The 25,630-nt window shown below is 39.0% G+C and overlaps 1 protein-coding gene and 1 long non-coding RNA gene across 2 annotated transcripts in view; one reads left to right on the top strand and one right to left on the bottom strand.

Moving 5' to 3' along the window:
• Positions 1-25,630, bottom strand: part of LOC309497602 — a 173,546-nt gene that overhangs the window by 46,816 nt on the left and 101,100 nt on the right. The gene's annotated exons all lie outside the window — the stretch shown is intronic.
• On the top strand, positions 1,936-23,462 carry hgfa (hepatocyte growth factor a). The gene is made up of 18 exons (XM_082167828.1): positions 1,936-2,074; positions 5,880-6,024; positions 6,906-7,018; positions 7,455-7,569; positions 10,638-10,780; positions 10,940-11,060; positions 11,144-11,262; positions 11,714-11,879; positions 12,442-12,575; positions 13,326-13,419; positions 15,606-15,742; positions 17,371-17,403; positions 17,747-17,858; positions 19,158-19,232; positions 19,932-20,069; positions 20,150-20,256; positions 21,444-21,586; positions 21,684-23,462. The coding sequence occupies exons 1-18, from the start codon at positions 2,011-2,013 to the stop codon at positions 21,864-21,866; spliced, it is 2,142 nt and encodes a 713-aa protein (XP_082023954.1). The 5' UTR covers positions 1,936-2,010; the 3' UTR covers positions 21,867-23,462.

The following is a 25,630-nucleotide window of genomic DNA, read 5'->3' as shown; positions in this document are numbered from 1 at the left end:
GACCCATCCCACAGAACAGCTGTCACTCTGGAGTGTGATACCTGACACGGACAGATGTTCTAACAAATGGGCCTGTATCATTATCAGTTGCTCAATAAAGACTCTTTCATCTCATTGTAAAACGAGTTATTTTCACAGTAAAACTGAGGGGAGTTCATTCGGGCTGCTTTGAAATGGGTTTCACCAGGCCGGGCCGCCCTTGGGGATTGGGTGGTGGTCAAAGCCCAGCCTGATGTATTTAAGTCAAGGCATTTACTCTGGCCACATTCTCCCCAACAGCCCCGCCAGGCACAGCTCTCTCCATCCAACTGACACGCTGACACCTGGGCTGGCCAGCGTGCCGCTTGCTTGGGCCCACCTGCTCGCCACACATACCGCAATGCAAACATTTCAACAGTTAGGTCGACTTTAAAAGCTCCACGCGACTTAATGAGAAAGAATCCGAGGTCTGCGTTTCACCTCTATGTCTCTCTCTCTCTCTCGCTCTCTAGAGGGCATTTAGAACTGCCCATTAACGGCCAAAGTGTGGATTTCCTGTGAAATAACGATTGTGCCCTCCACATGGTTCGTGTCTAAATACTCAGGAACACTTAGTTAAACATGAAGCCCGGCGTTCGGCAATCGGAATGGGATTGCTTCCAGCTGTGCCACACTGACCAGCATCCAGAGCAGGAGAGATCCATCAGAAGTCTTTCTTTATTGATGCCGTGGCTTATATTGCATATATTGGCTTTACTGTGGAATAACAGGGTGTGAAGTGGTCAGAGATTCGCTTAGCCCCAATCCCTCTTTATGAATTCACTTTCAGGTCGCAATCTAACTACTCTGTGCCTGAAGGTGACCTGGCAGATGACTGATTTCTCGGATAGCTTAGTTTCATGCCAGGGGACTGTGCTGTAATGTCCTTAAAAGTCCACTTTGTCCCTGGGATTTTCTTTGAATTTGTTCTATTGTTCGCCTCTGATGAATAAGTATAGTTTCAAGGCTGTTACAATGTCTTCCTTGAACTTTCGTGAAAATGCATATTTTAGAAAGGTAATTTCCTTCCCCGACACGGTAGAAGATATACATTTTAGTATGTTCATCTCAGAGCTGTTGTTTTATGCTCTATAAAGTTCCATTAAGGCTAGATATGAACCTCTGATTTACTAAATGAGCTCTGATGTGTGAATAAAACCCATTTCTGTTTACACATTTTTGTACTATAGTGCTATTTTTCTATTATTTATTGATTCTAAATATGGCAAAACAGTCCAAATTATTCTGACAACAATGCACTGACCAAATTATTATACTTTTATGGAGCTGTTGAGTCTTTTTTTAAGCTTAAAAGCTCAGTCACTATGATTGCATGGAAAACATCGACCTGCAATTGTTCCAGATTTCTCCTTTTGTGTTCCACCCAAGAAAGTAATTCAGTTTTAGAACGACATAAGGGTGAGTATTCTGAGTAAATGAAAAATAATTTGGGGGGTAAACTATTCCTTTAACAACACTCATAATCCAACACAATAGACTCTGCACCATAGTGTTGCTCGTACAGGTTTTATTTATATTGTACATTTGTATATTTTAGAGTGTTGAATTATTATGTGTAGTGCCTTATTTATTCATAACTGTGTGTAATATTAATTTTATATTTAAAACACATAATAATAAACAGATTCTAGCTCATTAAAAAACATTACACTATAAAGGTCAGCAGCATTCACTCATGCCAAGACTAGGCTTATCTGCATGTCTCTAATGTGGTTATCAGTCAGAGTTTTAGGAAATGATGCATTCATCCGAGTTCTGATCAATCCCACATCCACTTCCAAATTTAAGGTTAAACTCCCTAATAAACGCTGACGTCCGCGGCGCGTGCGTGAGAGAGAGAGAGTGAGTGAGTGAGTGAGAGAGCGCAAGATCTCTGCGATCTGTTCCTGTTCATCACTCACACCAGCAGCAGCACCAGCTCGGACCTTATAAACTCTCCATCCCAAATCCTGGAATATCAAACCGAGCAATATGAAATTGGACATAATGTGGATTTATCAAACTCTTCTGTGTGTCTTACTGTCCCTGGATGCGGGTGAGTGACCATGACCACGTGAAGTGACTTATTGATTAACTGATTGTGTTTTAAATCGTGTTGATCACAGTGCAAAGATGCCACTGTTAGATTATCTTTGAGCAATATGAAGTCGATAAAACGTTCATGCATCTAAAAAAAGTTAATCAAGTTATGGATCCATAACTATTTTGTGTTGTCTTAGAAAAAGTAATGTGCTGTAAGATGTTTTATATGCATTTTGAGGGTAAAGTGATTCTGGGGATATTGGATATTGTGTGTATGTTTAATATTTAAGACAAGGCAACAAAAAAAAATGACCATGGTGACCAAATACCATACTGCAGTTATTGAAAATTATATGATCAATAAGTTATGACAACATATTACTTTCACTTATCAAAATAAAACATTTTTATAAGTTATACAAGTTTCAACTCATCATTAAGCCAGTTTAATGTAATTTAAGTTGAAATGACTTAAACATCTAAGTTGATTGTACTTAAAAAATTAAGGCATAGTGTAAAACTACTTAAGCCATCAGTGTCCTGACAAGAAGTTAAACGAAATGAAATTCTGCCACTGTCTGAAGGAGATCTCATATTAATGACAACTACACTGTAAACTCTCACTCTCAGTGCTCTAAAATTGGGTTTAATTAAACTGCGTTATCTATGAATGAAGCTTAATTGCTACAAAGTGGTGCCAGAGTAACAACCTGCAGCTGTAAGTTCATTGCACTTTACTGATGAAGAAACTTGAGTTAAAACTCTAACTCATACAAACCAGTGGAAATGCAAGATATTATTATAAAGATGATTTTTGTTTTACAGTATATGATAAAAACTACGGTTACCATGGTAAATTGTTGGAAGGTTGTGGAGTGCCTGAAGAGTTCATGCGAATCAATTTTAAATTATAAAAGAAAATCCTCCCAGTCCCAGCTTTTTTGGGGGGTATAGAAAACTAAAAATGCAATTAAGGGGGAATAAACAATCAAGTGGTGTTTTAATAGGGGGCCACAGTTTTCAAACTGTCCTCATTTACAATAGTGTGTATTTAGGTTGGATTTTACACAAACCCATTGACCCTTCCTCATGTTTCAGTCTCATAAACGGAAGCCTGGAGATGTTGCATGCATCACGTAGTGCAGAGGATATGGGGTGGTGTGGCCTAATGGTCAAAGTTCTGTGCTGGAACAGTATGTTGTAGGTTCAAACCACACAAGATTATCACCATTGAGTCTTTTAGCAAGACATTTTTCATTTTCATGGGGCTTGAAACTGTAAAAAGTCTCCAACATTTACGCTACTTCAGTCCTACTTTCATGACATGCATCATTAGATGCGCAACAGTAAAGCATCAGACCCTTCCCAGAGTGCACATTTCCAGCAATGGGCAAACGCACATATGGGGTGAATGGACTCTCTAAAGCGGCGTTATCGACGTGCTGTGCAACATCTGGACAGGGCCGTTTCTCCCATATTTCACCATTGCAAATATTCACCAGACCAGATGTGCTTCGTAAACACAGTACGAGAGGTTCTTCAAACTTTCACTGAAGCTCTAGGAAAGGAAAGGACATTAGTGAGTCAGACTGAAACCATTAATGCTGATGTTTCACTGATGCCCATCCTCATTGCTACCATCATCCCGTTGTTATTTAAGGAAGCGATTTAGCCAAATCTAATAAGCATGCTGGGAGATAAAGATGCCCCCGACAGGCCAGAAAGAGGAATTTAAAGGAGTCTAATTGGGGCGCTGAAGGAAAAGATCAATGTTTGAAGAGCAGCTTGATGAAATCCAGATGTGTTCAGATGCGGCCCAAACATTAATAATGTGTTCTTACCAAAACCGCTTCAGCCACAGGAGTTCGGTAAGAGATGTGCAGCACCACGCGTGCCTGAATCAAACTGAGGGGTGTTACCTTTCACCCCTGATTTTCAACAGTTTACTGAATGACTTGATAATAAGGGTGCCGGGCCCAAGGCTACTGCACAGAACAGATCCAAGTTCATGCCCACGCTGTCGCTGAGTGAGATAACAGCCTATGGGAGAGTATATACAGTTCTGATATCAGCCTTTAAACGGGATAGTTCATCCAAAATGAAGTGAGCATGCATGTCAAGCCTCAGAAAGGACAACAAAAAAAGCACCATAAAACGGTCATAAAATGAGTCCATATGACTATTATTCTTTATACCAAGTCACTTGATAGATTTGTGTGAAGAACAGAATAAATATTAAGTCAATATTCACTGGTAACATTTGTGATTTAATGAGTCAGGTTCGACCCTGTCCCAGATGCTTCCCTTATGGATTACTGTCAGCACACTTATGAAACACGAAAATCCGAGCCTCTTGTTGACATCACAAGCATGTGGACAAGACGACAATCACGAGTCCGCAAAACTGCAAGTACTCTCTTACTCAGTGATCTGGTTGCTGCGGTTCTCCAGTTAAATTAGGCATGGAACAGAAGTTGTCTTTTCTTTCCTATTGAGACGTATCCGGGTGAAATTCTCATGCAAGAAAAAATGTTGAGCAGGAATTGACTTTGTCCATGGGGAATTGATTGGATCGTTCTGGTTTGTTATTGCTGTGATGTCATGTGAGTGACAGGTTGTCCCATTCTCATGCCAGAAAACACGTCATCACAGAAGAGCCATCGCTGCAATAGGGAGGGGAAATTATTTTGAGACTATGAGAGCACATGATTATTTTTATTTAAAAAAAAAAGTCAAATCAAGTTGAATAAATACTGCAATGTTCCATAAAACAAGAATCGTCCATTTTGGCTTCATGGACTCCCTGGATAGGAAGATTTTAAGTGAATAATGTCTGCAAGGGTTCATTGGGTTTTGGGTTGTAAAAAATTGATGTAGTTGTAATTTTTCTGTGAACTTTTGCATTTAAGAGATCAGCAAATAAAGACAGTGTAAGGAAGATGTCGGACCTGGAAACAACAGAAAGATTATGTATATGTTTTAGTGTGGGAGTTACCATGTGAGCTTAGCACATGTATGTAAGCTGACTTATCTGAAATATCCTCGGACCACCACAGTGCAGTGAATCGTGACACGTGTGTGTAAGTGAGAGTCTCTGGGCCCTTCGCTGGCCTCTCATTCATTTCTGCAGAAGAAATAAATAGCAAACAGTCATAAAATAGCAAACAGAAACCTGATTTTACTCAAGCTAAAGAATGTAAATGCTGACGAGTCTATGTTTACTCTGCTTACTTTTGTTCATTAAAGAATCTTCTTTTTTTTTTCTCTTGACACTGGACTAGTGATGCTGAATTAAAACAATATTAAAGTTGTACCTAATGACTATAGCCTTGGTGAGCATAAGAAACTAAAAAATTAACAAAATCTTACCGACCCCAAACTTTTGAATAGCAGTGTATATTGTAAAATATTTCAAAGTGTAATTTTAAAAACAGGTCACATGTCAAACCAAACATTTAAAAATGTTTTATTTAAAAAGTTATTTTCATTACACACTAAAGAGTGGAAAATTTAAAATGAAAATGAATTTGTAAGGAAAATCTGTCAAATTATATCAGTTTTAATTCACAGAGACACAAATTTGGTACAAATGGGACTGTTTCCTGAGAATGACCCTTCTGATAATGTGTGTGACAGCTCTGACATGTATGAGATTACGAGTGTACATGTACGTGCGTGTGCGTGTGTGTGTGCGTGCGTGTGTGTGTGTGTGTGTGTGTGTGTGTGTGTGTGTGTGTGTGTGTGTGTGTGTGTGTGTGTGTGTGTTTTAAGTACCTGCGTGTGTGTTTGGGTTTAATCTCCTTGTCTCCTTTGTTCAGAGTGCAGAAAACAGACATTGCAGAGGTTTCAGAAAAGTGAAAACAGCCGGCTGCTTTGTACAGACTGTCCAGAATCTCCTCGAATTAGAAACCTCTCGCTGGATGATTGTGCGCGCAAATGCAACAAGAGCAAGAAGTCCTGCAGGTGACACATGCACATGTAATCACACATAACACAAGTTTAAAGGGGTAGTTCAACCAAAAAATGAAAATTCTGTTATCATTTACTCATGTCGTTTTGTTTCTCTTTGTAACACAACCCTAGTGAAAAAAACCTATACCAAAATGTATTTAAAATACATTTATTTCATACTTTGTATACTACAAATCCATTCAAATTAACTGACATATCGACACTTGCTGATATAAATATTATAATTTAACTTTATTTGGAGTACTTCTTTATTGCACAATGCACATTTCTGATACACATTTCTGTTTTAATATCACTATTAGTAAGGATAGTATGATCTCTGTATAATTTCAGCCTTTAAATGCAAGATATTTAATCTATCACTAAAGTATACTTGCAATATTTCCACTTTAGCACAATCAAATATACTTATATCTTTAGTTTGACCTCAGCACTATTTCCGGATAACTGAAGTGCATTAAGTACAAAATTAGTTGTTCCAATTTAGCAGACTTTAAGTATACCAATTTAGTGTACCAAAAGCACAATTGTTGGGTATTTGTATAAATATGTCAATGTATCGTAGTATACTTAGCATAAAATAAATGTATTTCAAATACATTTTGGTACATTTATTTTTCACTAGGGAAAAGAAGATATTTTGAAGAATGTCTCAATGTTTTTGTCCATATAATTAAAGTTGATGGGAAACATTCTTCAGGATATCTTCTTTTTCAGATTTGGAAGATCATGAAGGTGAGTAAATGTGGAAAGAATTGTCATTTTTGGTTGAACTATTGATTCAGCAAGCTCATGTGAGACCTTCATCTGATCGTGGTGGTTCTCTGACCCAACTTTCGTTTTCTTGGTTTTCTCTCCTTGCTTCCTTACAGGGCATTCTACTTTGACCAGATAAACAGGAAATGTCACTTGCTTCCCTTCGATCGTTTCTCCGAAGGCGCAAAGAGAGAGCGAAAACCCAATTGTGACCTTTTCGAGAAGAAAGGTAAATATTTTGAATTCCCTTTTGAAGAAGTTCACTCACACTTGACTTTTTACTTTTATTATTTCTGACGTTTTCTTGGAAATATTTGGTTGTAAAACTGCGCAAATGCCAGTCATGTTTGTTTAGATTGCTGGCTCGAAGTGTAAAATCACTTCTATGTATAAAATCCCCTCTGTCATTGTAAACAACACATGCTTAAGAGATTTGGCAGCAAACAGAGTATAAGAAAGCATGACTGTTGACGGTAACAAGATGCCGTATGTTTATGCTTTCAGCAAAAGCTGGAGTTGAAAATTTAGATTTATGCCATAGTCGTCAATAAAACTCTTGTTTGGAGACTTAAATCACTTCAGGATGTCAGTGAAATGTGTAATCTGTAAACAACGTTCATCATATAAGATTATATGAATATCTATGTGCCGTTTGTTTTCCACAGACTATGTGAGGGAGTGCATCATTGGGTCAGGTGTCAACTACAAGGGGAGAAGGTCTATCACAAAGACTGGAATTACGTGTCAATCCTGGAATATGTCCATCCCACATGAGCACAAGTAAAAAGTCACTCTCTTTTTTTTTATTTCTCTCTCTTTGACTCTCTGGGATGAATTTACTAAACAGTTGTGCTAATTCAATGAGCGCTGGTGGATTAAGTCATTGACATTATTTTCTGTGCAAATAGACCTAATTTAAATGCAAATAAGGCTAATTGTAAGTGAATGGCATTTATAAGATGCACTGTCATGTTTTTTATTATTATTTAAATTAGTCAGGCACTGAAAAAGTACCCCTAAATAATTGTCTCAGCCAATAGAAATGCTTTGGGAAGGAACAGGATCTTGCAAGACATCGACATTCAACATTGTGACGCCTCTTGGTTCCTTAGTGAATTGTTTTAGATCAATGGAGCCGGTGCATTCAAATAAAACGCAAACAATTTACCTTAGTATAAATAGCATATCATTTCTATTTACACTTTGTGTATAGCACCTATCACTACTCGCACTCATAAACAAGATGCTAATTATTGTGTTTTACACTGTGTGCAAACATTATCTAACACTATTTACTCTCAGTATAAATAGCGTTTAAGTTCTGTTACACTTTGTGTAAACTGCATCTACCTTTTGTACACACTGAGTAAATAGCTACAGCTAATAAACAACGTTATTCATAGTCAATTCTTGCATCTGTATTTTAAACCGCTCTTTCCTCTGTAACTCATTCTCTCAGTAAGCTTGTCATTTGCAGCTTTCATATGGTCTCTGACAGCTAGCAATTTTCGCAATACTCCTCACTGTTCCTAGCGTGGACTTAGCCGTTAGCCGTTAATTGCCGTCAGTGTGCTGTCTGCCAACAATCACTGATTAGTCTAGACTGCAGATGAGATTGCTTTCAGGCCTGGTCGTTTGAGGGTCATCTTTCTCACAACAGAAGTTAAGTGGGACTATTCAGAGGGCCCTGACTGCGCGAACACAAGCCATTCTGGTTAATGTGGTCAATTGTTGCCAGGTCCTTGTTAGCCAAGATGTTATTAGCTCTAAGAGCTACACTGCTTACAAGCTGTATAAAGATTTTAGAGGTGAGAGAATGAAAGAAAGATAGAAAAAGAACGAGAGAAGGAGGATTTATGGACTGAAGTCATGTTCTGTCTGCCCTCCAGCTGAGCTCACAAAGCCGCAGACACATTAAAATACGAGCAGCATTTGAGACTAGTGCACAGATGCTAATCCAGATCCTCTCCTCCCTATGGATAACAGTACTTTCCGACTTCGATTCCCTTTCGAACCTTTTTCCATGTGATAAGATCTTTTTCCTCTCAGACCCAAGCTTCTCAATCTATCCACCAGAACAATGTGTCCACCTGCCCCATACATTTGGCCAAGCCAAACGGGGGGAGACAGCAGAAAATGATCAGAAAGAATGTAATGAGAACCAAGTAAATCTACTCTAAGAAGACAAAAAATGCTAGCCCCTTTTCTACCAAGAAGGTTCCAGTGCTGGTTCCAGAGCTGGTGGCCACCCAACACCGACTTGCTGCCAGGAAATGTCACTTTGTTGAGATGAAAACCTTTTGTATGTACACAAATGGAGAGTTTCCAATAAATTGCCCATTTCCGACTCATATGACCTCCAGGTGTTGTAAGTGTGATTAAAGAAAGTTTAAAGTTTCTGTTTGGATTGCATTCAGTGTGCGAGAGCGTCTGTTGGAAGCCAGAGAAGAATAGCTGGCTAACATCTGTTAGCACAACATCATTAGCTGTAGAAATCTCAGGTCTCATGTGGAACCAGCCACAAGATCCAGATGCAGGAACATAGTCCATTCCAGCACCACACGCCTTTCGTAACCCAGTTGTTTAAGCAAGTCATCTGTGCTGCATGGCTTTTGTTTAGATGGTGTCCTAATCTGGTGTTATTTTAACTTATATTGAGGGTCTAGTACTGGATTTGATTTTAAGAGTTTTCCAGATCAATTCATTGTTTAGGTACACTTAGATTCAGATAGCATCTGTTGAGATACAATATGCTGGTTTTACATGGTTGAAGCTGGTCATTTATGGTTGTTAGCTGGTCCAGACTGGCTTAGGTGATATTTAGGACAATCTAGTAGACCAGGGTTCCTCAAATCTGGCCTTGGAGGGACACTACCCTCGATAATTTAGCTTCAACCCTTATCAAAGACACCTTAGCAAGCTAAACAAGGTCTTAAGAGTTACTTAAAAATTCAGGTAGGTGACTTTGTTCAGGGTTTGAGCTTCCGTCCTCCATTGAAACATGTGGAGAACCATCCATACATCTTCCGTACTGTTTATCCTGTATATAGGGTTGTGGGACCTGATAGACCAGGAGTGTCCAATCCTGCTCCTGGAGGGCCATTTTAGAGGGCCTGCAGAGTTTAGCTCCAAGCTGCCCGTTTGTAATCATCTATTAATCTCAATGTCCTTGATCAATTGGTCTAGGAGTATTTAATTAAGGTTGGAGCTAAACTCTGGACCCCCATGTGTTTGACCAGCTTGGTCAACCTGTTTTGAGAATGTATCCTGGTGTGGACCTCTCTGCTGAAAGACCTACAGGCTTCTTAACTAGCTCAATCAAGGAGACTTCCATGATCAATCACCTGCTAAGTTTTGCTGATGAACAACATGGCTATGCCAGGTCTCGAGGTGAACCAGCACCAAACTAGCACTAACTATAAATTCATACTTGTCTAAGTTGACCTTTTAGGCTAATTGAGCTGATTCACTCAATTAGTGTTCCAAAAGACCCAGGGGTATCCAATCCTGCTCTTGGCGGTCCAACTTTCTGCTTCAACCTGCTCCAACACACCTGCTTGGAAGTTTGTGGTAATCCTAAAGACCTTTTCTGTGTCCGAAATCAAATACTTCCCTACTATATAGTATGCGGGGGAGAAAGTATGTCAACAGAGTAGTATGTCCGAATACATGGCATATGAAAAACTATAGGCAAAAATTAGGGTTAATTAGGGTTGGAGCTAAACTCAGCAGGACAGTGGCTCTCTAGGAGTAGGACTGGACAAAAGTCAATTTGAGCTGGATGATCACATTAACAGAACTTTTAACTCTGTTTTCCCTCTCCTTTTATCTATATATTTATTTATCAGTTTCAAGCCTGCCAGACACAAAAAGTTTGACCTGCGTCAGAACTTCTGCCGAAACCCGGACAATGATCCAAGTGGACCCTGGTGCTTCACTGAACTCACTGAGACTCGGCACCAGGAATGTGGGCTGCCCCAATGTTCAGACGGTTAGAGATGACCTCATCTATACTATAATATGTGTTATTTGTGATATGAAAGTAGAGTATGTGAGTGTGTTTGTGTCTGTTGCACCATCTGCGTGATAAGACTATTTATATGTGTGCATTTGGTGTTTGTAATACCTGTGTGTTTCTGTGTGTTTGTAGTGGAGTGCATGAGGTGTAATGGGGAAACATACAGGGGGCCCATGGATCACACAGAGAGTGGGAAAGAGTGCCAGAGATGGGACTCACAGAAACCTCATAAACACACCTACCAGCCTCACAGGTACCCATTCACATGTACTCACACACACATATACACACTCAACTCTGCGATTTACTCGTTCTTCTTTATCTGTGTATATATAGGCATGCAGGTAAAGGCCTGGATGACAACTACTGCCGCAATCCCAATAATGACGTGCGTCCATGGTGTTACACAATGGACAAAAGCACAACATGGGAATACTGTAACATCAGTGTGTGTGGTCTGTTCACTTTTCTTCATCTTCATCTTTCTTTCTATAAAACGTACATGCTTTGGGGTTTTAGCTATCTTTCTGGTTTGGATTTGTTGTGATATTGTGTTATGCTGTGATCAAAACATCTCTCCATTTTGTACCTGACTAAAATATTATATTATATTATATTATATTATATTATATTATATTATATTATATTATATTATATTATATTATATTATATTATATTATATTATATTATATTATATTATATTGTTGAATTTAATTCAAGCTAAAAGTTTCTATTGCATGTGGAAGAAACCCCTTTCCTATCACAGATAGTTGCGTGTGTGTGATATTTAGTTTGGCACAGGGATTGTGTACAGGTGCACTGACTTGTTGTAAATCTCATGGTTACTCCTGTGTTTCATCCGATGCTTGGAATTCCTGACATTCTCTCTCCCTGTCTCTGTTTCAGACTCAGATAATGATGTGGAAGTGGAGGTGACCACCTCTTGCTTTCGGGGTCAGGGAGAGGGCTACAGGGGGACAGTCAGTGTGACCCCTGCAGGTGTGACCTGTCAACGCTGGGACGCCCTATTTCCTCACAACCATTCATACACACCACACAACTATAAATGCAAGTGAGTCATTCTACACTAATATTTTTTATTATTATTATCATTATCACATAACTACATAACACTTTTTGAAGAAAATATGAGTGGTGTTTGCCAATGGAAAAAAATACTATGATATATATATACCTATAAACACACTATATACAACAAAAAATCGAATGACATGTTTCCCACAAGGTTTTTGTTAATGAATTTTAATGTTAAATTCATTGACGGTTTGAACTGATTTACGGAAATGAATAAAACATACTCTAACACTCTTTATAAATCAGACACATTATTTAAACTTTTGTGCTTTAATGTTCTCAAACTAGCGGGTTACTGGTTTAATGACACACTTGAAAACTTAACAACCAAATAAAAAGCGCATTAGAATCATCGCAATATACACAATGTTGCTCAATGTTATATTGCCAGCAAAATCATTACAAACATATTGTAAACATTTACAGGATTAGGGGTTTGTTCACCTCTGACTGGTACTAAATCATTCTGAAAAAGATGCAGAAAAAATATATACATGCAAAAGTGATTTTACAAAATTGTGTGTGTGTGTCCCATTCAGGGATCTCAGGGAGAACTATTGCAGAAACCCTGATGGCTCTGAAATTCCCTGGTGTTTCACCACAGACCCAAAAGTACGCAAAGCTTTCTGTACCAACATCCCAAGATGTGAGGCAGAGAGCTCTGACAGCACAGGTAAGCCCACACACACACACACACACACATTTCTTACACACTCTCTCACACTTGTACTGCACCGCATGGCTAAGCATCGTGAACCATATTAGCCACATAATGAATTGTGTTGTTCCAAAACGCTTAGCTCATCATAATTTACAAGAATTTTAATGATGAAAGACAAAGATGTTTTGCACAGAGGCGCCATCACGGACGTTTGGAGACTGCCTGTAAAGATCTGGCTCCAGCTCCAGTGCGGTTTAGTTCTGGGTACCCTCACATTCCCCTTCGTCTGTGTCATACAAGCGCTCCTAAAAGAAAAAGATTCTTCTGCGCAAATCGTGTAGTCTGTTTCAAAATCCTGTTAGAATAGTCTCTTTTTTTTTCATGTGTGTTCCAGCTATGTGTTTCAAAAGACACATTTCTCACCAGAAGAGTCCCTTTGAGGTTTCAGGTCAGAGAGACAGAGCAATGCCTCTCTGGATTCACTCAAACTTCAGTCAGATCTTGGCACAGACAAAAGCTTTTTTCCCCTACTTGTTTGCCAACCACCAATTGTAAAGTGGTCCCTGACGTGAAATCGGCCCTCCCCCACTAGTAAAATGCTATTTCAAACATGCTTACTTCATGACAGCATGGATACAATCAGCAAATCCATAAATAATCTAAACATGGAGCTTTGAATAAGCACGGCTTTTACTGAAGGTACTGTACATGCATGTTAACACTGTTTATGTTAATTTTATGTATGTTTTATCTGTGTCCTAGAATGTTATGAAGACAACGGGGAGAGTTATCGTGGCAATTTGTCGAAAACAAGATCTGGGATTCCTTGTGGGCTGTGGTCCGATCACACATTCAGGTACATGTTTCCATGAAATCACTGAAACAATTTTTCATGTTAAAATGCGTTCTATTCCAAGGTAATGTTCAGAGACAACAAGTAAATGAGACTGTTTAAAAAAGCACAAACCACTAACTTTCAGTTGTTTTCAGCATTGCTGGGTTTGAGTGATCAACCAATGGCATGAGTTTGTGGGCTGGTTTAAACACAGAAAACTTGCCGGAATGTGGAATCCAGTCATAAAAATGGAATTTACTGCATAACTCGAAATGACAGTGAATTTGGCCAATTTTGGTTTAATGAGTGCCGCAGATTTATAAAAAGATCCAAATGGCTCACAAATGAGTGAAAAATACATACACTTACATTTTATCCAATGCTCAACATTGAATAATCTATTAAAAATGACTAAATAAGTTATAAAGGAAATTTGTATTTTACCCAAAATCTTATTAGATATTGTATATCAAGTATTTTGTAGTTTCGTGTCGTGTTGCATTGCCTGAATTGAAAGCAGTTGTGAGTCTTTTGTGCTTTTAAGGCCCTGACAAACTAAGCCAACCGTCGGCTGTCCTCCAACGTCGGGTTATCAGTGAGCGTCTACCGGCCCACTTTTTGCAATGTGTTCCTCACCGTCGGCACCCATCATGTTGAATAGAGAACTCTGATTGGATGTTCAGCTTAGCGAATGAGTCATTGGATGCGAATAAAAGCGAAAGTGATGAAAGCAAGCAAAGAAGTCAAGACAGTAAAGACAGAAGCCGGTTCTTATTTTACGTCATCTTACCTGAGCATTCAATATGCGAAATTTTTCAACAACGTGAGCCACCTGGAATGAAGAAAGTGATCAGCATGATGTATTTTCAAAATGTTACAGTAAGGAAAAGCTGCTTTGTTTGTTTACGGTTTGCATATTTGCAGTCCCAGTTTAGGTTTCCCTTTCCCTTTTTGAAGGATGAATATAGACTATTGATACCTGCTGATATAGACAGTTATTTCCTTACATGCTGGTGCAGAACGCACATGCTAGTTGACAGTCGACTTTAGTCCTTTTGGTGTGTTCAAGCGCAGCCTTTTGGCCGAGTCACAATCAGCTTTCGTTGCCGCTAGTTCTTTTATGATGGCTTGGCTTGTTGCCCTTTACATGCAGAGCGCTATTTGTATTACACTTGACTATGTAGAGCAATCCAAATCTGTCACTTACAAGGTTCCATTCTAGTTAGGATGCTGTCTTAGAAGGCCGTTGTCTATGTAGTCAGTGAGGCATCTCACTCGGTTTTGAAATATTTCGAGCTTTTTTGCACTTTTGCTCGGGTTCCTGTTGACTCTTGGAACCAGTTTTCCTTGCAGAAATCATATATTAGCACTGATGTTGAGTTTGTTTTGAAAGGCGGTTATCAGGCAGTATTACAACATTGAAAGAGGACTGAGGCAGTGATAACAAACAGAAGAGGGAGAGCCGGGCCGCTCATATTCATCACTGATACACCGAGGACAGAAAATACCACACACTGTTCTTCGGGAGACAAATGCCCCCATAAAGCAACTCGCTCAGCGTCCTGTAGTCCCTCAGCTAAGCTGTTAACATCACTTAATTTACAGGAATTTTAAAAGCCAAAATGGCACAGACAGATGGACATGTTGCAGGAGTGACCTCTGACCCCAGGAAGTGCTGTCCCCCGCTCTCAAAACACGGGCAGATCAAAGCCAATCAGCTTCTTCAAATGGCGTCCAGCCAGTGAGTCTGCCTCACACGGGGTCGAAAGGTTGTCTCTGAGAAAACTCAACGTTGGCTTGTTCAGCGGTCACCAGGGACGAAAAATTACCTCTCCACTTTATCACTCTCTGTTTCCTACACATTTTTCATTCTGGATTTTCGGCCCCTGCGATTGGAGGGCTGTCTGTCTCACTCTAGGATTTATTTTCTTTGTAAGTCAACTCTGTAGAAGACGCTTGGCATGCAGTTTCGGGCTGGATTGTGTGTAGCCATGAGGACAGGTGGTGTAATGCGCAGAGCTGCAGTGACTGTTCTGAGTTCATACTTTCATACTTTTATGGTCGCTGGAGGGAGGATATTTTGAGTCCTTCTTTGAACATCTTGTCACACAGCGACATACGAGTCCACATTTCCATCCCTCTAGTGCTGGCTGGTTCCTCTGAACTGAGTAGCTGATTTCCTGTTCTTTGTTTTTATGTGTGTGAAGGAGAGAGACGCGGTCAGCGGAGGCCAGCGCGGGCTTAGAGTTGAACTTGTGCAGGAATCCAGACCGAGATAAGCATGGGCCATGGTGCTACACGTCCAACTCCTCCATTCCCTGGGACTACTGTGGACTGGAGCGCTGTGAGTCTGCCATCTATCTATCTGTCTGTCTGTCTATCTGTCTGTCTGTCTGTCTGTCTGTCTGTCTGTCTGTCTGACTGACTGTCTATAGGTATCTATCTATCTATATATCTATATATCTATCTATCTGTCTGTCTATCTGTCTGTCTGTCTATCTATCTATCTATCTATCTATCTATCTATCTATCTATCTATCTATCTATCTGTCTGTCTGTCTGTCTGTCTGTCTGTCTGTCTGTCTATCTGTCTGTCTGTCTATCTACCTATCTGTCTGTCTGTCTGTCTGTCTATCTACCTATCTGTCTGTCTGTCTGTCTGTCTGACTGTCTATAGGTATCTATCTGTCTGTCTGTCTGTCTGACTGTCTATAGGTATCTGTCTGTCTGTCTGTCTGTCTATCTACCTATCTGTCTGTCTGTCTGTCTGTCTGTCTGTCTGTCTGTCTGTCTGTCTGTCTGACTGTCTATAGGTATCTATCTATCTATCTATCTATCTATCTATCATCTATCTATCTATCTATCTATCTATCTATCTGTCTGTCTGTCTGTCTGTCTATATACCTATCTGTCTGTCTGTCTGTCTGTCTGTCTGTCTATAGGTATCTATCTATCTATCTATCTATCTATCTGTCTGTCTGTCTGTCTGTCTGTCTATAGGTATCTATCTATCTGTCTGTCTGTCTGTCTGTCTATCTATATGCCTGTCTATATGTCTGTCTGTCTGTCTGTCTGTCTGTGTCTATCTATCTATCTATCTATCTATCTATCCATCTGTCTGACTTTTGTTCTATCTATCTATCTATCTATCTATCTATCTATCTATCTATCTATCTATCTATCTATCGTCTGACTGACTTTTGTTCTATCTATCTGTCTGTCTGTCTGTCTGTCTGTCTGTCTGACTGACTTTTGTTCCATCTATTGTTCTATCTTTCTGTCTGGACTTTTTCCTTTTCTAGTTAAAAACTATACTTTGCAGTTAGTTATATAAATTTATTTGAAATACATTAAAATGTTCTACTATCAAATCCGTCCCTTGCAATTCAGCATTCTACAACCTCAATTCAAATTCAGAAATTGATTTGGAATTTATGGGTCTGAGTTTAATTCTGAATAGCACACAGCTTTGGTTATGATGACAGACAGGGTCTCTAGATGCAAAGACTTCCGGATGTTATGTAAAGAGTTTGTGTCTGTGGTTTTTGTCTCTTTGGACGAGACGTCACACTATAATGCCAGACAGATGCAATCCTCTTCATCTTTGTGCCCATGCAGCTGTGTCACTGCAGATGGATTTGTATAATTGTGTTGCATTCAGACACGTCTGTGATGGTCTGCTGCTGCATGTTGATGAATGAGATGATGTTTGTGCAGGCTTGGCATTCATCATTGTAATAGGAAACACGTTTTGGGGATAGTTCCATGATTGAATTTAGGTTTATCCAAATTACAGTACATTAGATTAATTTTAGGTTTCAGTAACATCACTATTTCAACTGATGAAAAGCTTTTATTGAGATTATATGTTTGTCTGATTTTTGACATGTCAACATGTCAAATGTTTTATTATAATATTTTGTTCCTGGTTTCTGGTGTAAACTAACATTTCTTATATTTTTTATTATCCAGGCAAATCAATGTCATCTGATGACCATCAAAAGAGTAAGTTCATAGCAAATTTCTTAGCAGATAATAAAAAGAAAGAAAGCCATATCCACAAGTGTCCTATTGATTTGCACGGACTATGATTAATTTGATTTGTTTTTACAAGATTTACATACTTTCTTTTTGGTAAGCCTGTTATTACATTTGCATATTATTGGGCCTTTGTAGTTTTGCTGTTATGTCCAGTGTAAAATATACGGGTCCTGCAGCAAAACCACTTGAGAACCACTGCACTATGATAATTGTGTACTGCATATCCAATATGTAAGATCTATATATTTTTAAATGTATTATCTTCTTTCATGAAGTCTTCTCTGACAGTTCCTGCTTTCCCTCTCAGCAGGTGGAGGAGCAAAACCATCTTGTTTTATACACAAAACCACCCGGATTGTTGGGGGGATGCAGGTGCAGCGAGCAGAGGATGGAAGCTGGGTGGTCAGCATTCAAAAAAGGTACACATTTCCTATTTGATCAGTATAAAGTATTATTTTAATCTAATTCAACCTACATTAATCTACATAATTTAGAACAAATATGCAGATAAATCTGTGGTAGATAAATAGTCAAAACACTGAAAAAAAGTAGTAGTAATAAAGTAGTAAAAAGAAGTCATTTAGATGGTGACATTTAAATTAACTGGTTTTATTCAAATAAAAAAATATTATATAACATCAATGAACTTAAATACATTAGTTTATATCAACACAGCTGATTTTTATGGGTTAAATCAGGTAAAGAAAAAAAGCTCTTTAAGGTGACAATTGCAGGTTACAGCCTTTACAATGTGCAATATTAGGGTGTAATTTAAGTTTGAATGAGAATCAGCACAGCTTATTAAAAAAAATGCAATTTTCTTAAAGGGATACTCCACTTTTTGGGGATATAGGCTCATTTTACAACTCCCCCAGAGTTAAACAGTTGAGTTTTACCGTTTTCGAATCCATTCAGCCGATCTCCGGGTCTAGCGGTACCACTTTTAGCATAGCTTAGCATAGATCATTGAATCGGACAAGACCATTAGCATCTCTCTCAAAAAAATGACCAAAGAGTTTCGATATTTTTCCTATTTAAAACTTGACTCTTCTGTAGTTACATCGTGTACCAAGACCGACAGAAAATGAAAAGTTGCGATTTTCTAGGCTGATATGGCTAGGAACTATACTCTCATTCCTGCGTAATAATCAAGAAACTTTGCTGCCGTACCATGAGTGCAGCAGGCGTAATGATATGACGCAGCTCCTGAAAATAGTCAACCCTATTAGTCTACCGAGCTGGGGACTATTTTCAAGCGCTGCGTCATATTATTACGCCTGCTGGAGCCATGGTACGGCAGCAAAGTTTCTTTATTATTACGCAGTTGTAAAATTAGCCTATTTCCAAAAAAAGTGGAGTATCCCTTTAAATATGCTTATTTGTATTGTACATGCAGAATTTATGTTTAAAGTCTTGGCGCAAAAAGGTTTACCACATTTGCAACTTATTTGAAACACTGAAATATTCTTTTCTTGTCTTTTTTTTTTTTTTTTTTTTTTTAAATGGCATTATGATTTAGAATATTTGACTAATAGAATGGATTTTAGTGTCTAAAAAAAATCTGAAAAATTGTAACCTGACATAACGTGTATACTATACTATACTTTAACCTGACATAACGTGTATACTATACTGTAACCTGACATAACGTGTATAGCATGAGGGACGGTAATTCCTGTAGCTCTAACGGCACATTCTGATTGGTTGTCCTCCCGCAGGGACAGACACTGGTGTGGAGGTTCACTCATCAGAGAGGATTGGGTTCTGACTGATCAACAGTGCTTCTCCACCTGGTAATCCATCTCAACTCCTCTAATAACCAGCCACTCTCTCTTGTCAATGCAAACCACATTTGAGTTTTCCTCCTTGAGCGTGCAAGATTCTAGCCTGTCCCGGCCTTGTGTTCCCATCTGTCAGTTGATGTTTTCTACGAGACGTGCGGGTCCAGAGTTTCCGGTTTAGGAGAGAGTAGTGACAGATCCGCTCGGACTGTGACTGATGGTTCTCTGCTTTTGTCAGCGGTGCATCTGTTTAGACTCGGCGTTCAGCTGCGTGATATATGCCTGTGGATCTGCTTCAGTGACATTGAGTGAAAACCTGCTGGCTCTGTTTAGTTTGAGGGAGGGAAAAGGGACAGAAGGAGAACAGGAGTGAGCGTGTCTGGCTTTTAGATCATCTCTACATTCCCCCAGATCCGCTCCCTGGTGGTTTCAGCTATCTTGCGCTTTGCATGAAGACACAGAACCGGGCTGGACGCTCCTCGAACTGACCTCTACGCCTTGATCAGAACTGGAGATGAGCTTACCAGGAACGCTCGGCAACATACATATCTCATGCTTGTAGAAAGACTGCTCTGCTACGTCTGCAATCCAGATTATATATTTCCAGAAGGCTAAACATGACTTATCACCGTTCTACTCGGATACTTTAGTTGCATACTTTAGTTGTCATGAAACTTCTGTTTTTGACATATATGCTTGTTTGTTCCTCAGTGTTCCTGACCTCTCGGAGTACACCGTGCAGGTGGGGCTTCTTCATCTCAACGCGTCCGCCGACACGCAGGATCTCCGGATCGCACATGTGGTCTGCGGGCCCGAGGGATCCAACTTGGCCCTGCTCAAACTCACTACGTAAGTGCATTTATCCATCTGCCCATTCGTCTTGTCATCCATCCATCCATCCTTATGGTAACTCATAGTCTTATGCCCAGGCCTGCCCCTCTCTCTGAGCATGTGCGAACTGTGCAGCTTCCTGTCGCAGGCTGTGCTGTTGCAGAAGGCACTCACTGCCTCATGTATGGCTGGGGAGACACTAAAGGTACTATTCTGTTCTATTCCATTCTTTTCTATACAGCGACATTGTTTAATTATTGGTTTCAAGTTTGTTTTGGGGTTTGGAAACATTAAAAACATGTTCCTCTGGTTGTTATATGCAAAATAATTGAGTCTGAGGACTGAGGAAATGTTTAATATTCAAGGTGCAATGCTCCATTGTTAATTATTTTTTGCTGATTCCATTCTATTCAACTCTATTTTATTGTACTGTGGTAAATTCTATTCTATTTGCTCTTTGCCGAACTCAAAACTGTCCTAATATGTATTCTAGGACTTTCAAAATGAATATATGAATATGTGAATTTTTTCACATGCATTCAATTTGATAACTATATATATATATACTATTTATGTGTAATAAATATATTTGTTTGCTTTTTCCTTCTAACTAGTGCTGAATAGTAATATTCATTTTATGATTTTAAATAAAATTATATAATTAATATAATATTATATAAAAAATGTACTTTAAAAATACTTTAATTTAGGGTCCAATTCTCACTATTAACTAGTTGCTTATTATTGCATGCATATTCCTAGGATATTGGCTGTTTATTAGTACTTATAAAGCACATATTAATGCATTATTCTGAATAACCATGTTCTACAATACCTAAACTTAACAACTACCTTACTGACTATTAATAAGCAGTAATTAGGAGTTTGTTGAGGCAAAAGTCGTTTTAATATTTAAGTAATAGTGAGCTGGACCCTAATCTAAAGTCTGACCATAGTTATTTAAATATTTTCCACCCAAGAATTTGCTTTATTAAAATGGTCAAATAAAATACAAAAATATATAAAAATCTGAAAACCCCCGATCTATTTTATTTGGCATTTGGTATTTACTTCAAAACACAGCCCTAGAATGCATTCAGATGGTCTTAATAATCACAATGACTTATCACATTGATCTTTTATTCGTGTTTGTATCTTGTGGACAAAGAACAAGATACACAAATAAATATTTAATGTGACTCAGCATCATTAAAATACACACTTGAACAAACTAAACATTCGGAGCTCATATTTAACCCATTTTTCCAAACCCGTGTTGAGTTATTTAGACACACAAGGCCAAATAAAGGAAGCTAATTGAACTTGAACTTGCATCAAACTTTCCAGACCATTACATTTCTATTAAAACTGACCCTTTGACCTCTCTTTTAGGCACGGGACATGAGGGCAGTCTGAAAATGGTGGGGCTTCCAATTGTCAGCAACAAAAGGTGTTCCCAAAGCCACAAAGGTATTCTGCCAATCACAGAGACCAAAATCTGTGCTGGAGGCAAGCGAGACCAGGGTGTTTGTGAGGTACGAGTCAGATCCTGATCTTTGAGGAGGGTCGTTTCAGAGGATGGTGTTTATTCTATGACTGTGACCTCTAATCTTCTCTATTCACCTCTTACAGAAAGACTACGGTGGCCCATTGGTGTGCCAGGAAGGAGAAAGCAAGGTCATAGTGGGTGTGAGCATCAACGGTCGTGGGTGCGCCGTCGCCAGGCGTCCTGCTGTCTTCGTCAACGTGGCCTTCTACTCTGAATGGATCCGCAAAGTCTTCAAATACTATTCGGACATGGAAATTAGTTACTAGACTGTTATATTTTCCAGTGTGGGGATAATATACTCACGGCGCGTTATGGTTTTTAGCATCTACAACATGAAGACCATGGTTGCTGTACGATTGGTGTACAAAAAACTTGGAGGCCAGAGTTTGGTTTGGGGTTTTTTCAAAATTAAATGAAAACCACTGGTACGGAAAAAAGGTGCAAGACAAGAATATCTGATGTTCTCGCAAACAAACTGCAAAAATCAGACATCAGACTTTTTTTTTTCTTTTTTTTTACCAACAAATGGAGGAAATTACAACTTTTGAACTTTTTTTTTTTTTTGGTAGGAGATTGTTGTGGCTGGTGAGTTAACTCAAAAATCGAGGACAGATGGATAAATGAGGAAATAAAAGCAATTAGAAGAAACTGTGGTGTTCATCCATATGAACATATTTGTCTCAGACCAGAACAGATGTTCTAAATGTCATTCCCTGGAGATACTTGAAGATGTCAATAACCCTACGTTTTCAGACAGGACGGAGTTTTTGTTTTCACTGGGGTGCGTTTTTTTCCAGGTGTTATCACTTGTGCACAAACTGAATTTTCCTCGATGTAATTTTTTTTTTAAAGGCATTTCAGGTGCAACTTAGGAGGACGAAATTCCGTATCACAGTTTCCAATACACCATTTTCAACATCAACCACTTCACAAATCAGATTTGGAGCGGCAGTCTGCACCGTGGCCGGTTTTCATGCCCGAATGGGATGTTATCACACATTTCCAGAAGGGTTCACTGACATTCTAATGTTTCGCACCTTGCCTTACTCCAGTTTGGAGCGTTCTGTGGCCCCTTTGGGGCCGTTTCATGTACTGCACTCCAAAGAGTGTGCGAATGTCACTCTGTGCATCCGTAGGTCTTATAGATCTGAAATTACAAACATCTGAAGGTCTTTCCTTTCACATGGTGTAATATATCTGTCGAAATTTTATACGCAGTTCGCAGAGTATTTATTTATGTCTTTTATAGATGGACCGAAGTCATGGCATTTCATCCTCCAGAAGTGTTTATTGTGTTTAATCTGGCGTGTAGATTTGAAACATAACATTTGTAAACAAAACAAAAGGACGATATGTCTTTAAAGGAAAATATTGGGTCATAACAGGACGTTTCGACTCAAAGACGGCTCCCCGAAGGTTTATAAGCCGCACATGTGCGCGTCGTCCATGTGGAGGGTCTTTTAAGTCCAAATTTAGCCAAGAGTGCAAAGATACTTAATCAAACTGCAGTACTGAACAGTAACGCAGTCGAGAACAGGCAGGGTAACTGTTTAAACTAATGTTTATCATGTTTTTTAATACGAAAATGTGTTTTATTGTAAATAATATGCTCACTATGTATATAAGGTGCCTATGTTTTGACATTTTATCAATTTTCACACTTTATATTGTCAACACTTCGGATTTGTGATTTCCTCTTTGCGCTGCTGCCATCAGTGGTCTTAATATTGAATATCTAGGCTGCTGTTGTTTTTATCACTATTTTTATGACTTTTTGTATTTCCAACTTTTCAAATGTAAGTAAATACACATGTGACCTTTTTTTTGTTTCATTTGTAAATAATTAAAACTTTTTAAAAAGTAATTTTTTGGTCATTTGCAATATTTCAGTTTCTATTAAACAGTGTTGTTATTGTTAACTACAACTATTAAAAATCATTTATTAATTTTTTTATTAAATGTATCCGGCAACTTATATAAGTAAGGATTAAATGGAAATTGGCAATAGCACATAACAAGATTACTAAATGTAAACTAAATTTAAACTATAAATTCTAATTCAAAATATTAATAAATACTATAATAGTATGTAAATAATACTAGCTCTGCTATTAAATTGAAAAATGTCTGATTATTAATATGCTAATGTATGTTTCTTTCTCTGCTGCTCTGAGACCAATGGCCTGATGGTTTCCATTCACTCAAGTCTGATGTTTCATCCCATCGAACGTGTGTGTTGGTTTGCTTTCAGCAGGTTGTGTGTTAGGGCGACCCATAGCTGATGAATACAACCCCCTCTTATGGGCGATAGAAAAGGACGTGTGAGAAGAAAGGTCATGCAGACCAAAGCCAATAGTTTCCAGTTTCCTCAAGTGCACTTAAATCAGCAGGGGTCAAAGGTCAGAGTTCAAACTGTTGAAAAGCTAACTGAATTTATAAAGCAGTTACAAATTCAAACGGGAGCAGGCAGACAGTATGTTGAAGCAATCATGGATGAGAGTCAGGAGAGCTCTCATGAATAAGCCGTTTCAGATCAATGATGGATTTTTGCCGCCATATGAGGTTAAACTAATACACTTGATTCAATTAATCCAGCGGAGGCTGATTATTGTTGAATCAGATGTGTTAGTTCAAGGCTGGAACAAATTATGCTGTCGTGGGATCCCAGAGGACAAGAGTTGAAAACCACTGGAACAGACACGAGACGTCTGATCTTCTATAGGACTCCAATGTACAGTAAAACACAGAGGTTTTGTGTTTAAATCAAGAGAAAACCACATTTCCACCCGAAACTCTCTCTGAGAGTAATCATTTGAAGTCATTTTTCTGCTTCAGTGCTTTGTTAACTGCTCGTATAATGGCTCTCTTCGATCTTTTTTATTTTATTTTTGAGCATCTTGCTCGTACAGAGTGGTGCATATTTTCTTTATAGACTTTCCTAATGCGTGTAGAAAGAGTTTATGTGTTTGATCTTTCGAATGTGGAAAATAAACACCAACAATTTTAGATTCATGGCATTTATATTAGAAATAAGCCTGTGAGTTTGACCTCTGCGTGTTTGTCAGAGTAGCCCAGACTCCCTGTTAGCGCTTGAAGCATTCTGGTTTGTGTCCAAGTGTTGATCTCGATCACTCACCGTGTAAAAGTATGCGAGTCCAGTCCAAAGCTCACAGGAGAGATTTCTTACCAGATGAACCTGTGCTGACAGAGGTGGTCTGAGAGAGAGAGAGAGAGCGTACTATACACTGATCAGCCACAACATTAAAACCACCTGCCTAATATAGTGCAGATCCCACTCATGCTGTTACAGCTCTGTTGCATCGATGCATGGACTCCACGAGACCTCTGAATGTGTTCTGTTGGATCTGACACTAAGACATTAGCAGCAGATTCGTTGAGTCCTGCAGGTTGCCTCCATGGATTGGATTTGTTGGTCCAGCACATCCCATAGATGCTCAGTCAGATTGAGATCTGGGGAAATTGGAGGCCAACACCTTGAACTCTGTGTCATGTTCCTCAAACCATCCCTTTGCAGTGTGGAAGGGTGCATTATCCTGCTGAAAGAGGACACTGCCATCAGGGAACACCATTGCTATGAAGGGTTGTACATGGTCTGCAACAATCTTTAGGTAGGTGGTGTGTGTTAAATAACATCCTGCCTGGACACAAGGTTTCCCAGCAGAACTTTGACCCCAGATGCTGACTCCGGTTCACCGGTTGTCCTTCCTTGCACCACTTTTGGTTGGTATAATCACAGCATACCACAGGACTTGCTGTTTTGGAGATGCTCTGACACAGTCTTCTAGCCATCATTATTTGACCTGAATAGCAGGGCCCTTAGTGCATGTGCTGTGAGATGACCACTAGGACTTTTATTTTACATTGTGTATATGTCCAACTAAACACCCATTTGCTCATTTGTTTAGCTTAATCGCTTTTGATATTAAATGTAGAATAAAGGGGCTCTGACTGCAAAATTCTTAATTAGCAGTTTGTCTTATTTTTCAGCTAAAGTTTTTATAAATCCTTG

Source organism: Leuciscus leuciscus (genome assembly GCF_965113295.1).
Source record: "Leuciscus leuciscus genome assembly, chromosome: 4".
In the NCBI taxonomy this organism is placed as follows: domain Eukaryota; kingdom Metazoa; phylum Chordata; class Actinopteri; order Cypriniformes; family Leuciscidae; genus Leuciscus; species Leuciscus leuciscus.
This window is presented reverse-complemented; position numbering and strand designations above follow the sequence as displayed.